Genomic DNA, 16880 nt, shown 5'->3' with positions numbered 1-16880 from the left:
TTCCTCCTCCTTTTTCTTCTTTTTTTGATAGGGTCTCACTGTGTGGCCTTGGCTGGCCTAGAACTCACTATGTAGAACAGGCTGGCCTGGTTTGAAATTTACCCATAGAAATCTATCTACCTCTGCCTCCTGAGTGCAAGAACTAAAGGCATATGTGAGCCCCCATTCCTGGCACAGTATTATTTTAAACAAATTCTTCTGATGAGTGGGTCCTGGTGGATTTCTGCTTCCTCACATATCTCCGATGCCGTGTTCTCATGCATCTATGTCACTGGGAGGCATGTTCTCTCTGAGCAGTTGGCAGTGCTGATGGATGTAATGTGACAGACAAATGGATTCCACAGGAAGTGGATCCATGGGCACGGGCAGAAGGACTGAGTCTCTTTTCCTCATGGTCTTGGTATTGGGTGTTGTTTTTTTTATAGGGGTAGAACTCCCTGCATCAATCCTGCTGTTTCTGGGCCATGGGTGACCCACTGAGATTTGGTAAGGTGGACTGGATAGGTGTTATGCCTCTGCCATGAGCTAGACTTCTTTAGGAGCTGAGTCAATTGGGGCTAGTTACAAAGTCACCCTTAGCTTCCATCTTCAGCCTTTAAATGTCTTGTGGAGTTTCTGCCCCTAGGGGAAAGCTTGGTGAGTGTCAGCATCCATTGCTGTGCCTGCTTTAAGGGTGATAGGGGTGAGGCTCAGAAACGCCTGGACCAGAAGAAGCAGGGCACATTTCCATGTTGAGAAAGCCAGGGCAGTCATGGCACAAGAGACACCAGGATAGAATGAATCTTAGGAGAGGGCAGGCAGGAGGGATGCCCACAGTGATGTGAACTAAGTCCTGAAGTGCAGTGTCCATTGCCCAGACTCTCATTGTTTAGGGAAGGGTCAGGAGGGCTTCATGCATGGCCCTGGAAACAGCAGATTTGGGCTAAGCTGAGTGAGTGGGTGGGGGCTCCAGGGACATACCCCTGGTGTGCTTAGGAAACACTCTTGTCCTCCCTTTAAGCCTTGCCTGGGGCTTGTACTCATCATTCCAGTTCTGTGAGGATGGTCCAAAATGGATTTTTTTTTTTTTTTTTTTAAGCAGAGGAGTGGACAGAGCCTAGACAATACCTGGAGGAGTTATCTATGCAACATTCCCTATGCATTCATTTTCCTCACTATAACTGCTGTGGCACGGTCTCTGATTCTAGTTCCGACGTAATAGTTCAAGAACTATTCAATGCCCAATCTTGGTGCAGAATTTCCAATGCTTGTCATTGTCTGTCTGTCAATGTGAAGGCCATTAATGACCCATTGTGGTGACATACAATGGGAGCTAGATGTGGAAGAGCTCTTTAAATGGGACTGATAGCTCTGAGTAGAGCCTCCTGAGTGCCCGTCCCATTTTGTCTGGCTTGGGTGGGGCTGTGGACAGGTGATGAGTGGCCAGCAGCAGTTGGGTCCTTCATCCGTGGTCTCTGATCCTGTTACCTGGATCTAAGTGGATGTTCCTGCCTCCTTCCTCTCTGGATGTGCCCTCCCATTCCTCTCTGGTCCCCTCAGCTTCTTAGATGATTCAGCATGAGTGGGTATATGGGATGGAGATGATTCCTGGTGAGTGGGTTATGGCTACTCAATGCCCATTCTTAGTCTATCAATGTGAAAGCCATTAATGACCATTGTGGTGTCTTTACTTTCCACCTTCTGGATGCTGCAGAAGAACTTTCCCCTCACACTTCTGCCGAACCGAATCTGGCTGGAGCAAGAGGGAATCTCCCATTCTTTTCTGCTGCACTTTTCTTCTGTTCCTTTCTGTTTCCATACCATTTCTATGTTGCTTTGCCTTCCCAGTTCTTCCTGGCTCAGGCATGGTCAGAGATATTCAGACTCACCTGCAAACTAGAACCATGTTCAAAGCGAGGTATTTGTGTGCAATCTGCTGGCCACTTAAACATCAGGCTCATCATGGAAGTTTTCCGTGGAACCACTTTGCCCAGCAAGCATGCAAATTTCTGTATGTTGTGTCAGTTGCCCCTGTACTTTCACACAGGCAGAGTGTGGGAACTAGAGCTGCAGTTTCAGGCAACAGTGCTGCAGTTTTCACAGGGGGGTCTGTGACTGGGGTGGAGGGTAGCTGTGGCCTTGTTTGCCAGGGATGATTGGTCCCCACCTTGTCTCCTGCCTCCTACTTTCTCTTCTTTAACCTCCCACCCCCAAACCTAGACTCAGTTCTCAAGGTTAGTTTCTCTGACAGTGGCTGCAGCTCCATCCTTCTCTTCCTCCTCTTCCCTCTGTCTTTCCCACACACAGGCCTTTGAGTTATATGCCTCCTGTTCTAATGAGATAAACAACACCAGTCTCACGGGGCTCTGCTCTTTTCCTCTGTAACTGCAACTTGCAGGGAGAGATGTGTTGGTCCTATAAAGGGGACCTGGTGCCTGTCAGCTTGTCAGGCAGCATGAGGACCCAGGGGTAGAGAGCCCTAGGGGAGTACTGTGGGGCCCATTTACTTGTTAAGACAAGGTGGATTCAAAGCAAAATTAAAAGGGAAGTGTCTCCATCCTGGTGGCTGAAGAGTGGAGTGACGGTATGGGCAAGGTTGTCACAGGGGCACTGAGTACAAGACTCATCTGTATCAACTAGCTTGTGATGGTCAGCAGCTGCCACATGTCCAGTCTTCGTAGTCCCAGAGAGAATTTTCCCAAACATCAGTTAATTTCCTCCATATTCCCCTGAGGCAGGCATTTCTGGTGACCTGCTCTGACAGGGGTTGTGGTGTTTTCTAGCACACATGCCTGTGAGGTTCTTCTGCGCACCTCAGGGCTTCTCCAAGCTAGAAAGTAAAGCCATCCTCTCTCCTGCCTTCTGGATACCCCTACTATTGCCAACCTTAGCTCCCCAGGAGAGTGGACGTACAGCTGATGGCCTCAATGTCATTAACCCACAGGGCAGTGGCTAGAGAGTAGGGAGCGCATAGTACCATGATGTATGGACATTTTCAAATTCTGGCTCCTTAAACCCTTTGATAGTGCTGGTCAGGACCCGATTCTTCTCATTTCCCAGCCTTGGTTCAGGTTGGAAATCCCAGGGGTCAGCAGGGGACAGAACAAGAAGAGACCTCATGGCACAGAGATGGCCACACAGATGTTGGTGGCCTCAGCAGAGTCCACCTTCCAGACTCTTTTCTGGATGACTTACCAAACAAGAGCTTTTCTTTCCTTGTGGTTCTGGGAACTGAACCCAGCGTCCTGTCTGTGCTGGGTGTGCCTCTACCACTGAGCCATATCCCAGCCCTTCTTGAATGGTTTGTGTCTGGGTGACTGAGTACCCTGGAGACAGAACCATCAGGGCCAGGGGTTGTTTCCTTCTTGTCTTTCTGAGTCTTGTTCAATTCTGGCTGAGTTTATAGGATGATTCCTAGATGTGCTTTGCCGAATATGGTGTGCTGAGTATGAGGACGCTAGCGAGGGTGTGATTCCTGCCACGCTGACTCTTTCAAAACCAGTGGGGGAGACACTAATATGCAGGCAATTGATTATATTACCTTGGGGGAAATACAAGGAATTAGGATCCTATAGGAAAGACCATTAAACCAGTCTTGGTACATCAGAGAACATAGGCAAGCAGCTAGTAGATGCTATTCAGGCCTCTAGAGGGTCTCACTAGGCATTAAAACAATCTCTAAAGTTCCTAAAAAAACCAGCTGTTGCATTTTCTTAAAGGCCTACTCCCTTCAGAGCAGAGGTCCGGTATGAATTTTGGGCTCTGAAATTTCTGAGTTCTCCAGATATTCGCTGTTTCTGCTGATTACAGAGTCACTAGCCCATCATGAGTGGCAGCCACTGGGGCTTGCTCTGTGTGACAGAGGATGAGCCAGTACCTGGGTCCACAGCCAGGCCAGGGAGCTCAGGGTTACTTATTTGATTCATTCAGCCTTCCAGCCACCTGGCGCAGGCTGATCCTTAGGCCTCCCGACTCCAACCTTAATATTGCCTGGGAATCAATGGGGCAGAGATACAAATCTCCAATATCTTACCATCCTGCAAACCACAGGAGCAGCTGTCTCACTAACGTGGTGCTTAGCTTGCAAAGTTATATGAGAAGTTTGGACCCTTTCCTACTGGGATGGCTGCCTCTGCTTTGGACCCAACCCAGCAAATGAGTAAAGATGACCAATGAGCTTATGGAAACTGTTCTCCCACTTAACTTTTATTTTGTGGTGGTAGTGGTAGTAGTGTGTGTGTGTATGTATGTATGTATGTATGTATGTATGTATATATGCATACATGTGTATGTGTACAAGTATGCTTCCTCAGGCATGCATGAGGAAGTCAGAGATTGACTTAGTGGCTCTTTCTCATCCCTCTTCGCCTTATTTTTTGAGACAGAGTTCTGCTCAATGAACCTGGAACTTGATGTTTTGGCTCTACTGGCTGGCAGTAAGCCCTTGGGATCCATCTTCCTTCACTTCTCCTCCCTAGCACTTGGGGTAGAGACACAATTGAGCTCAGGTCCTCATGCTAGTGTAGTAAGTGTTCTACCCACTGAGCCACCTTCTCCCCTCAAGTGTGTGTGTGTGTGTGTGTGTGTGTGTGTGTATGAGTGTGTGTGTGTGAGAGTGAGTGAGTGGTGTTTTATGTGTACATGTATATGCAGGGTGCTTGGCATCGCAAAGGAACTGGTGATGTTAGAAGTCAAATGTAGACAGAAACTGCTTTGGAGGAACTGCTTTTGGGATGCTTACCCATCCCAAGGACTTGTAAACAGAAGTTCATCCTATAGACTTGTGGATTTCTCTGTATGAGGCCTGGCATGCGGGTCAGGAAGGCTAGGAACACAGAGCCTGCAAGTGGGTGTCCAGGGCAGGCCATGCCTCTGTGAGTTGCCCAGGATGTCTTCTGGCCCCTGTGAATGGCCTGAAGCTGAGGGAGTGGGAAAACGCCATAAGGAGATCTGGCCTTTTGATGCTGTCTCCGAAGTGCTTTTAGCTGAGGCTCTCTCTCAGGTAGGCTCACTGACTTCTACGGTTCCTCTTTGAAGGGAGCCTGCCTAATCTGGCCCTGGACAGAGGGACAGTCACTGCAGGGCCACTGCCTTACAAACATGGTGGTGAGGTAGATTCTTGACAAGCTCGTTTTGGGTCTGAAGGCCCTCAGGTATTCTCTGCAGGCCAGGTAGTCTGGTTTTGCTCAGGTTGGTTGTTGAAGGGGTGTTTATTGTAAGCTGCACCCCTGTTCTCAGAAATGATGACTCTGAGGCTTTACCATATAAATAAATTCGGAGGCAAATGGCTTTGGCTCGTTCTCCAACTAGCTCATATCTCAATATCCCATTTATTCTAATTTAAGTTCTGCCGTGTGGCTGGTTACCTCTGCTCAGCTTTCATGCAGCTGGCCTCCTCCTTGTGCTAGGGCAAAATTCCTCCTGGGTTTGGCTCTATCCCAGAATCCCTTCTGTCTATCGGATGTCCCACCTTCTACTCTACCCCTTCCTATAGGGCATAGGGTTTTGTTTCTTTGTTTTGTTTTCTTATCGACAGGCGATGTATCCATACAGTCCATAAGAGATTCTCTACAGGTGGTGGCTCTACCTTGCAATGGGCCTGCTGAGAAGTGCGATGTCCTGGGTACTAGAGGTCACAATAGATAGGCCTTGGCTCTCCTGTGACACTAACAAGCTCCTTCAACTCTCTGTGCTCTAGTTGTTCCTCACTGTGAATGACAAAGTTGGGTAGAGGAAGCTGTGATGTCCATTCTGGGGTATAGCCTTTTATCTTTACATTGTGTCTGTCCACAGGCCTTGCTCCTGGCCAGCTGTACACGTACCCTGCCCGCTGCTGGCGCAAGAAGCGACGATTGCACCCACCAGAGGACCCAAAGCTGCGACTCCTGGAAATAAAACCTGGTGAGTGCCCTGTGAGTGCCCTGTGTCCACATAGTTTCTTGGCCCACGGCTGCAGCTCTATCGATAGAAGAGTGTTTGTCAAGTATGGGCAAGGTCTTGAGTCCAACCCTTATACTCTAAGAAAAAGTAAAACAAAATAAAAAAAAAAAGTTGGTTCTGGCAGAAGAATGGTGCCCATGTGGTACATGGAAATGTTCGTGAGCTCACTCTGTGTGTAAATATTTCCTGTTGACTTCCAAGCTTCTCTGAGCTTTGGGATCTTGTGCCACCTCATCTCCAAAGTTAGCAGTAGCAGGGGCGGGGCCTCAGCGATCTCACTTCTTACCAGAGCCCAATACAAAGTTTGGTTCAAGTCCTCCCTTCCTTGTAGCACCAACAAAGACACTTTGATCTGGGTATGCTTTCTCAAAGAATCAGGAGTCCTTTGGGGACTACCTCACACACCCCCGTATCACTTTTTGGGATGAAAAGGCTAGCTCATTAAATCTAGACCTTGCTTTGGGGTTGTGTGGGTCAGGTTGTAAAATGCATCCCTGGGGTGCAGGCTCCTTTCCCTTGACTCCCCCGTAACTTCAGACACTCGGCCGTCTGTCTTCACATCCATGTCTGGGGTGCAGAACACGACAGAGCAGAGGCAAATGTCATTCCACCACAGGCCCCTGCTCAGTATGTGGGGTCCTTAGTTCTCATGAGCCCCTTAGTGTTCAGATGGTTTCTGCTTTGGACTCCACCCAGTGCACGGGTAAAAATGACAAGTGAAATGTCAAATGAGTGACTGGCTTTTTAGTCACAGAACTGTCCTTAGTTTGATCAGGGCTTGAAGCTAGCACAACTACTGTCATCCCAGCATGCACCAGTCCAGGGCATAGGAACTCTTTGGCATTTTTATTCTGTACTTATATTTTCTGTTTGAATTGCAGTGCATGTTTGGCACTTTTCCATGTCTCATTTTGTTCCAGCTATGCTTCAGGTACCTAATAGACACGTGTGGCTAATGGAGGGGAATCAGTCAGAGTGGTTCTTAGGACCACACAGAAGGTGTGAACCCCCCCCCCCCAAACAGCAACAGCAATGGTAGTGGTGGCATCTGGAGTCAACATGGGCTCAAGGCCAGCTGGGTAGTGTAGTGAGTTCTTGGTTAGGCTGGGCTATATGGGACCCTATCTAAACAAACAGACAAACAGGCCAACCCAGACCAACAAGTGAAAGAATGCATGGGGTACACGACTCACACCTTTAATTCAGCACTCTGGAGATAGGTGGATGGATCTCTGTGAGTTCGAGGCCAGCCTGATCCACATAACAAGTTCTAGGATAGCCAGGGATACACAGTGAGACCCTCTCTAAGAAGTAAAAAAAGAAATGAGAAAAATAATAGAAAAAGAAAGAGAATAATAGTCTATTGTTGTTATAAAATCAAATACATCTAGCATAAAAGAACCTAAGGCATCATAAACCCTGGTTCCCTACTTTATCGCAGTCCAGCCAGGTTAAGAAACCCGTTCAAAATCACACAGGAATTCCTATGGGCCTAGCCTGGAATCCAAATTTATTGCACTCCTCTTCAGGAACTTTTTCCGCTGCTACATGCTGCAGATAGGCCTCCTTAGACATTTACTTTATGAGTATAAAATTAATATGTGCATTGAATATTCAAATACACCAAGAGATGGCTTCAATTCCTTCAGTTGTAAGTGTTGCAAGCTCAAACCTACTTAGCCTATGCCAAAGATGGGAAATGAATGCACAGAACAGTAAATCCTGGCTGCCCAGAATGGTCATGGAGCTGGCTGGCTTGTGGCGTGCGTAACATGCTCTTTGAATGGAGAGCTCCCAGACTCAGCACCTAGCAGGACAGTCCCCTTCCCCAGCTGTGCTGGAGAAGCCCTGGGGGGCGGGGGGAGGGAACGAATAGCTGGCTGGGTTCATGTCTGCCCCACAAATTCTTGTCATCCAGGGGCCTGAGTCACCACCTTCCTCAGCAGTGGCTTCTGATTAGCATAGTGCTTGGCACAGCCCTTTCCAAAGCTTTTCCCCACTCTGCAGACACCTGCTCCTACCTGGAGCTGGGGCTTAGGGAGGGGGATGGAAGGGAACAGCGTTATAAGCTTATTTCATAGGTGAGAACAGTCAGCCTGTAGATAGAGTCAAGGGTCTTTACTGTGTGGATCACGTGTCCAAGGAGCCCTGGACCGCTGCTCATGGGACTGAGGCAACAGTGATTTTTGAGGGCTTGATCTGTCTGTCTGCGGATATTCACGTTAGGTATCCTGGCCTCTTGGCATCTGCTTCCTGTCTGTGGCTGAGTGGGAGCAGCTGTGTATATAGGTGCTGGAGACCTGCCTCCATCCTTGGCTGGCTTGCCTTGATGGCCAAGGGAGAAGGGCAGGACCGGTGGCTTTTGGAGTTCCCTCCAGCACACAGTGGCTGTTTCTGAGACTCCCAGAAAGACTTCTAGAGTCTCTGCTTCAAGCACGAGGCAGAAGTGGCTGTACCAACTTCAGGGAGAAAAGCCCAGAGCAAAGATTCTCAGGGTTCTAGAGCAGGACCTGTTCTGGGGAGAGCAGTCGTGGCTCTGTGAGTGTGGACTCTTACAGATGCTCTTAGCCCCTAGTGGCTGCGGCTGCACTGTCTTGGGAGGCCTGTTCTTCCAGTCAGGGCTCAGGTGCTGAGACACAGTAAACAGCAGAGGCTGGGAATCAGGAACTTTAAAGGTATACGGACTTCTCAGAGACACTTGGTCCTGTTTGGAAACTTAGACCTACTGTGAAACTCATGAAACCAGACACCCAAACTTTCAAGCCTTTGGCCATGGGCCCGGTTATTGCCCAGCCTTTTCTGAGTCTGTACAGCCTGGTGTGCAAGTGGTGAGAAAAGATGCCCAGGAGTAGCCTTGGCCCTGGATCGATAGGAGAACCTGGCACCTGGAAGCAGCCAGGATGAAGTACCGTCAGAGCAGCATGCTGTGATCTTCCTGGAGATGACCCAGGATGGCATTTGGGTTTATATGTGTGTTGTATGTGTATGAGTGTGCATGTGAGTCTGTGTTTGTGTGGTTGTTCATCTATACAGAAGCCAGAGGTCAATCTTGAGTGCCAATCCTCAGAGACCATCCCTCTTGTTCTATAAGACAAGGTCTCCCTTAGCCTTGAGCTGGTCTGGCTGCCCAGTGAGCCCCAAGAATTCTGTCTCTGCCTTGTCAGTGTTGGGGTTACACAGGCATGAGATGGTGCCTAGCTTTTAGATTTTACTTAGTTCTAAATGTAGATTCTGGGGATTGAACTCAGGTTCTCGTGCTTGCATGTGAGCGCTTTAATGACTGAGCTAACTCCCCATTCTAAGACATGAGCCAGTTTCAAGAATATACCTTCAACCTCAGTGAGCACACGGGCACCTTTGGGCAAAAGTCGTATGTGATTGTCTCTGTCTAGATTCCCACAAAAGGGTGCCATCTCTGGTGGGCAGGGGAACGCAGCCCCTCTCCAGTGCCCTCATGGGGTGGTGCAGCCTGCTTAACATTTTCTGCCTTCATTATTTATAAGACGCAGTTTCTACTTAAGGGACCTCTTTTCTGGGAGTATGTCCTCTCTAAACAGATTTGGACAATATTTTAAAATGATAATTTCTTAATTTTATTCCATTTGATTTGGGCTCTAAGAGAGCTCAGAATTTTGATATCACTGAGTGTTTGACTCAGAGGAGAATCACTGATGGAGTCTCTGGAGAACTTGTTATAAATTCCTATTAGGTCAGCTCTGTGTATATATGTGTGTTTGTGTGTGTGCACATGTGTGCATGCATGTATATATATTTGTATGTATATGTATGTGCACATGAGTGCATGCGTGTGTGCATGTGTGTACATGTATATGTGTGTGCATGTGAGTATGTATACATATACATGTATATATGTATGTTTATATGTGGGTGTATATATGTGTGAGCATGTGTGTGTATAAATGTGTGTATGTGTACAAATATGTATATATGTGCACATGTATTGTGTATATGTGTGTGTATGTATGTGTATGTGTGCATGGGCCTGCAACAGTAAGGAAAACAGAGGGGACAAGGATGGATATGATCCCTCTGTTTATGACAGTGGAGAGTAGTCTTAGCAGCCCCTTTAGTATTTAAAAAGTACTGGATCGGACCTGAGCAGGTAACTCAATAAGGAGCTTGCCAGGCAAGTACCTCTGAGCTCAGTGCCAGGGAGGCAGAGGCAGAAGGCTTCATGGACCTTCTACCCTATGTAAAGTGAGATCCTGTCCCAGGAAGAGGGGGTGAGGTGGAGGTGGAGGGCCAGTAAGATGGCTCAGCAGGTGACAGTGTTGTCGCCAAGCCTGATGACCTGAGTTTGACTCCCTGAACCTATGTAGTGGGAGAGCCCAGACTCCCACAGGTTGTCTTCTGATCTTGCATGTATGGATGCGTGGGCGCGTGCACACACACACACACACACACACACACACACACACACACCAAAGAAAAAATAAGATGGAGAGTGGATGAAGAAGAAACCCAATTGTGACCTCTGGCCTTCACACATGTGAACACATATGCATGTGCATTGACATATATGTGCATATACACAAACATGTACATGCACATATGAACACACATATACACAAAGCATAGGTCTATTGAACTAGACATTTTTTTTGCTAGTGTTATATCATGAATAGTGTCTTAGTTACTGTTTTATCTCTGTGAAGAGACACTGTGACCAAGGCAATTCTTCCAAAAGAAGGCATTTAACTGGGAGCTTGCTTACAGTTTTAGAGGATCAGTCCATGATCTTTATGGTGTGAAATGATCAGCACGGCACTAGAGCAGTAGCTGAGAGCTTCACCTCCTAATCCATAGGCAACAGGCAGAGAGAGAGGCCGGGCCTGGCATGGGGCCAGTGGTATACCTCTAATAAGGCTGTACACCTCCTCATCCTTTCCAAAAAGTTCCACTAACTGGGGACTGAGAATTCAAACATAGAACACTGTGAGGGCTGTTCTCATTCAAATCACCACATGTAGTATATGTAATTTAATTTTTAGATACATATTATCTAAACTATAAGCTTACTTAGTCATTGTGGCATTGCTCCTAAGCAAAGATTAGAAACTATTTGAGTACCCTCTGATGGGGCATAGCTAGATGCACATAGCATTCATAAAATGGAATATTATTTTATTTATTATTTTAAAATTATGATCATAAGCCAGTGAGTGAGGAGGCTCAGGGGTAAAGGCGCTCGCTAAACAAGCCAGGTAACCTAAGTTTGATCCTTAGAAGCCATGAAAAGGTGTAAGGAGTAAATCAACTCCACAAAGTTGTCCTCTGACTTCCATATGTGTATGCACTCCCCCGTCTCTCACATACATACACATACATACACACACACATAAACACACGCACATGCACACACACATGCACATACACACTGATAATACAATTTTTAAAAAGTAACCCAAGAAAATCAAAGATGTCTAAAATATATGGATAACTGGGAAAAAATAAATTGTGTAACATCATATATCATCTTTGGACAAAACTTTCTAAAAATTAATAATTTATCCATCTTGGAACTAATTGCTTTAATTGCACAAAAACTAGAACAGTGAATTTATGTTGGAGACAACCAACCCACATTTTCACACTTCTGGGGTGGGCATTCCTGGACATGTGCTAAGAATTTGGTGACTGTTGACACCATCCTGGAGTGCCTCATCTGCTTGTGGGAGAATGGACCCTGTCTGTGTGAACTCAGGGTTGCTGCCTGGGGCTTGATTGCCCCATGTCAGAGCTTCAGAGACAGACCTCTGTGAGCATCATGCCCAGCTGCAGCTTGTCTTCCTATCCTCCTTGAGCTCCTCACAGATCCTCACGGGCTAGGTGCATGACAGCTCTTCCCGTGTCTGGATTGAGGTTGATGAGTTGTCAAGGAACTAGGTCTAGGCAGAGGGGGGGAGGCTGTATTTGGCAGTCTAGAGATCCCCTGAGGAAGGTTCTGGCATGGCTTCCTTGGACTTCTGGAAGGACAGAGCTCATCTTCTATGAGGAGGCTCCCAGAGTGGGGACAAAAAGAGCCTCATCCTCATCTGGCTGTCATTAAGTCCTTCGCTCCTGGCCAGAGTTATAGCCAGATGGAGGGGCTCCTCGGTCTGGTTGTTTTCATTCCACCTCTGTCACTGTGACTGTGTCATCCCTCCTATATTTATTTCTTGTTGGGAAGACAAATGTGTGGTGCGGGAAGAAATCTTTGGAGTCTCAGAGAATCCATATTGTCCATGGACCTCTGTGCTTCTCAAGTCCCCACCCCCACCTCCAACTTATCACGAGTAAAGGTCCCACAGCCTCCTACCTGCCTGGTGTCTGAAGGACAACCCACACCACACTGTTTCTCTCAGCTGACTGACAGTTGAGGACAGTATTCTCTGTAGCTTGCATTTGGTCACAGAGGCAGCACAACGTGTTTTGCCTCGTAGAGTTGTCACAATTCCTACAACAGGAAATCTGGGGCTAGTGAGGGGCCTTCTGGTTACTCCTCCAAGAACAGAGCTCTATCCTTGAGAGGGAGAGTGTCAGCAGAGGAGAAGGCTGTAAGCAGGAGCAGGTAGTGGGCAAAGCTACTTCATTCAAAAGGAACCTTTAACCCTTCCTTCCTTCCTTCCTTCCTTCCTTCCTTCCTTCCTTCCTTCCTTCCTTCCTTCCTTCCTTCCTTCCTTCTCTTCTTCCTTTTCCTCCTCTTCCTTCTGCTCTTCTTTCTTTTTAAAAATTTTTTTCAAGACAAGGTCTCAGTATGAAGCTCTAGCTGTCCTGGAACTCACTACGTAGACCAGGCTGGACTCAAACTTACACAGATCCACCTGCCTCTGCCTCCAGAGTGCCGGGACTTAAGGTGCACAACACTAAAACTTTTTTTCTTTTTTGGAGGAGGGGGCAAATTATTCCTTACTAACTCTCTGGATTAAATGCTTGGCTAGTTGGGCATCTTTCAACTCTAGACCTTTGTTTGGTCCCTGTGGTCCTGGGAAGATACAGAGATATCTTCATATTAGAGAATGGGAAACTGTGGTGCAGTTAGGAAGTTAATTTCTCAAGGGTATCAGTGGTGAAGCCAAAGGACACTAAAGGGAGCAGGTCAGGCAGGACTGGCACTGTTCTCTCTAGGACCCAACGCACACACTCATCCAGGTGCTTGAACACGAAGGGCTTTAAAAATCCGAATCTTTCCTGTTCCCTTTGAACCTGAGGCCTTGTCAGCACCCCTGACCTGAACTGCTCAGGCAGCATCAGGCTCTTTGCCCTTCCTGTGGATCCCAAGGGGAACAGGAGGGAAGGCTGCCAGCACTGGGTTGTGGTTCCTTCTCTTGGTTTTCTTGTTTCAGGCAGCCTTTCAATGACTGGGGATGAATGACCAGGATATACTTCCTTCCTTCCTTCCTTCCTCTGGCTGCTGCGGGGACTCACAGGAGGGTGGGAAGCCTGACAGAGACCGTAGCTCAGGATGCCCCAAAGCAGAGAAAGTCATAAACCAGCCAACAAACCAGGGACAAAGACCCTCAGAGGGGTGCCCCCAAGGGAAAGGTTTAGGAGGAAGTCTGGGCCTGCCCAGGGTTCTGCCCTTGCTGTGCTGAACTGCCAGAACTCTACAGATGGGAGCAGGCAGTGGCCAACTTCCTCAGCTCCTGCAAATCCTGCATCTTAATTAGTTCCCTACTGTTTTTGTCCATGGCCCACATTTTAATAGTCTCTAGGCTTCTTCCACCATTTGCTCTCTGATGCTTGATGTGATTTCTCTTCTCCCCAAGACAGTTCCCCGGCTCCTCTGACACCCTCCCATCCAGGAACAGCTTAAGGAACGCTGATGTGCCAGGCATGTAGGTTGAGATTGATGGGACTGTCGGCAGGCTCCTGTGCCCCCCAGCCCTCCCCCTCTGCCAGGCGCTCTTTAGATGGATGAGTCGGGTGGGGGTGGGCACAAGGGAGGGCAGTGGAGAAGAGACAAGTAAAGCCCTGAGCTAGGTGTGAGCCAGTGGCCAGTGTGACCTTCTGCCAGGCCTGCCACAGATGCCGCTGTGTCCTTCCAAGGGAAAAGGACACTGGCTCCCACCCCCATCTGTCAGTGTTTATCTGCCTCTGTGTGGGGGTTTCTGGGCTTGGTATGGCCAGGAGAATGGATGCCTTCAAGTGCATCAGGGGAAATGACCTGTCATTTATCTCTTTCCTGCAGTGTCAGAGCCGGCAGCCATCCATCCTAGATGCCTGCATTGGCCGCCTCTTCTACTCCTGGTGGCCCCGGGAGTAAGGTAGCTGGGCAGGCCTCCAGCCTACTTCATGCTGCAACTGCCTGTGCCCCTGGCACCTGCTCCCTGGCTTCCCTGAAGTCTTAGGTGACAAACTGGGGTCGATAGAATTTAGGCACTGCTTGTATTCCTGACAAAGGACAAAGGCTTGGAGATAGAGGTGGGCAGCATAGCCGCATGGCTGTTGCAGTTTCCAAAGCTTCATTTAGTAGATGGGCTAGGGGGTCCCATGTTTAAAGCAGGGCTTTAAACCCTGCTGAGAACCACTTAAGTCTGCTCTTGCATACTCTCCTTTCACCTCTGTCTTCTCACAGACAGGTACAGGGCAGGAACCCATCTTCTTCACTTGCATCCCTAGACATGAATGATAAAGATTTGTTAAATGAAGCTGGGGGAACATACTGAGTTCTCATACGTCCTTTCATGGATGAGGGAAGTTGAGAGAAGGAGAAGCCTTGACCCAGAGCTGGGCTTCCTGTCCAACTCTGTCATTGTGCTGGGCCTATATGTAGTCATAGGTTATAGACCCCTTTCCTATTCTCTTAATCTACTGGAGAACGAAAATGCTGAATAGATATCACAAGGCCTGGATCCAAGTTCAGATCCCTCAGTTACTAGCTTCAGGAGCTTGGGTGGTTACCTGGGAGATAACACCCCGATTCTTCACATAGGGAACGTGGGTAATGGTAGATTTTGTGGGCCATTCTAAAGGTCACATGGTGTGGAGGCAGTTGTGAGGAAGCACAGAGATGTTGCCTTCCCAGACACTGTGGAGTGGGCTCAGGGGACCTCCACAAAGGCTGTGACACTCCTCAGTATCAGCAATGAGATTATTAAGACAGCTTGCTGCACTGCAGGGAAATTGTGTGCTGTCTGGTCTGGAGCCAGAAACACATTATATCTCTGTGTTTTCCCCCAAAGCCTCATTCTTGCTTCTCCTATGTTGAGGAGAGTTCTTGGAACCTGGTTGTGGGACCCACTGCCTGCTTTTCCTCTAGCTGTTGTCCTGTGATATGCAGGGGCATATGGCTGTAATGTGGTATGCTAGGCAGGCCGGTATGCCTGAAGCTTACCTTCTGCCCTGGGTGGAAGCTCTTCTTTTTTTTTGGAGAACCATTCCTCTGTGGACTTGCCCAGATAAGGATCCATACCTTGGTCTCCCTGGCATCAGGTATCTGTTCTCGGCACAGATTTGCTACCTATAGAAAGAAGCCTCCCTTGCTTGGGGACCAGGGCATTCACTCCTGCCCAGTGTACTCTGAGGTCTGACAAGGAGAAACTAAGCTCCCTGAGGACAGAGCTTTGCCCTTATTCTGCTAGCTTTCTCCCAGCAAGGCTTATCCTGGGGTTCTGTAAGTAGTGCAGAACCTGCTACATGGTCTCCCCATTTTTGTCTTTACCCTCCTTCCAGGTAATCCTGTTACTATATAGGCATTATCCTGTTTCTCTGCTCAGAACCTCCTGTGGCATCACACTCAGGTTGGAAGCTAATACTCTTGCTGCCACCTACCCAGCACTTCAAAGTTCTGGTAACCCTGTGAGCTGACCTTCTGTGAGCCCCCGACTCACTGTGTGCGTTCCATGCAAGTGGCAGCTTCAGGACAGACGCACTAATAGCTCCCTAGTGCCTGTGACGTCTTTACGTGGCGATCAGAACAGGCCTCTTCTCATTCCTCTTCCAGGTTCATGCTTTCCTGACCATATTTAAAAGTACCCATCACCCTCCTATCACCCCCACATGACAGCTTCCCTGCCATGTTCTGTTCTTTCTCCAAAGCATCAATTGCCAAATGCCAGATTGTAGACTTCAGTGTAGTCATTTCTTATATCCCTCCCCAATTGTATTGTTTCATATGAACTTGAATGTAAGTTCTATGAAGTCATGGATTTTTGTCATCCACCCCTGTGTCCCCAGCACCTGGAACAGCCTGCTCAATACTCAACCACTAGCTGTCAAATGAACAAAGCTTCTCACTGTGCGGCTGCTATTTCTCCTCCAAAGCTGCAGGGGGCTCTACCCACCCTTGGCAGTGGGGCAGGGCCTGTCTCTCTGTTTGGAGCTATGTTCATGCTCCAACTCTCTGTCCTTTTAACTGCACCAGATTTTACCTGGTTGCTTCTTTTCTTGCTGGGCCATACCCACTCTTGGGAAAGTTGGGTCTCACCATGTCTGGTAGCCTGAGAGTATTGGAAGGCAAGAATTTGGACTGAGGTGCACAAGAACAGGGTGGATGGTGGAGGAGGAGGAAAGAAGGGAGCCTGGCTCTGGAACATCTCCTAGGCTCAGACCCTTTATAGTTGCTGTCTCATTTGCTCTTTAGCAACAGTGGGAGGTGGGCTTCACTCTCTCAGTTTTACAGATGAGGCAATCAAAGCCAACTGTGTGATTAAGAGTAGCAGGACTGAGATTTTATCCCTAAATATCCAGTTGCCTTAGCCCCTTTGAACTACTTTTTTACTTAATTATTTACAGACAGGATATCATGTAGGACAAGGTGGTCTTGAACTGGCTGTGTAACCAAGAATGGTCTTGAAACCCTGATCTTTATTAGAGTGTGCCACCACATTCCATTTTATATAGTGCTGGGTATGGAACCCAGGGCTTCATACATGCTAGGCAAGTGACATGCTGCCAACTGAGCTATAACTCCAGTCCTTAACTATTTTAATGTCTTCTAGCTTTATAAAGGTATACTT

The 16880-nt window shown here is 47.9% G+C and overlaps 1 protein-coding gene across 4 annotated transcripts in view; it reads left to right on the top strand.

Moving 5' to 3' along the window:
* The window catches only part of Dpf3 (double PHD fingers 3), a 285974-nt gene that overhangs the window by 136869 nt on the left and 132225 nt on the right, over nucleotides 1–16880 (top strand). For all 4 annotated transcript variants that reach the window (XM_031357677.1, XM_031357681.1, XM_031357678.1 and 1 more), the window contains exon 3: nucleotides 5773–5880. In XM_031357677.1, the coding sequence (XP_031213537.1) occupies nucleotides 5773–5880 (108 nt within the window). The remainder of the gene's footprint in view (nucleotides 1–5772; nucleotides 5881–16880) is intronic.

The sequence above is a fragment of the Mastomys coucha genome, unplaced genomic scaffold, assembly GCF_008632895.1.
Source record: "Mastomys coucha isolate ucsf_1 unplaced genomic scaffold, UCSF_Mcou_1 pScaffold6, whole genome shotgun sequence".
Taxonomy (NCBI): domain Eukaryota; kingdom Metazoa; phylum Chordata; class Mammalia; order Rodentia; family Muridae; genus Mastomys; species Mastomys coucha.
This window is presented reverse-complemented; position numbering and strand designations above follow the sequence as displayed.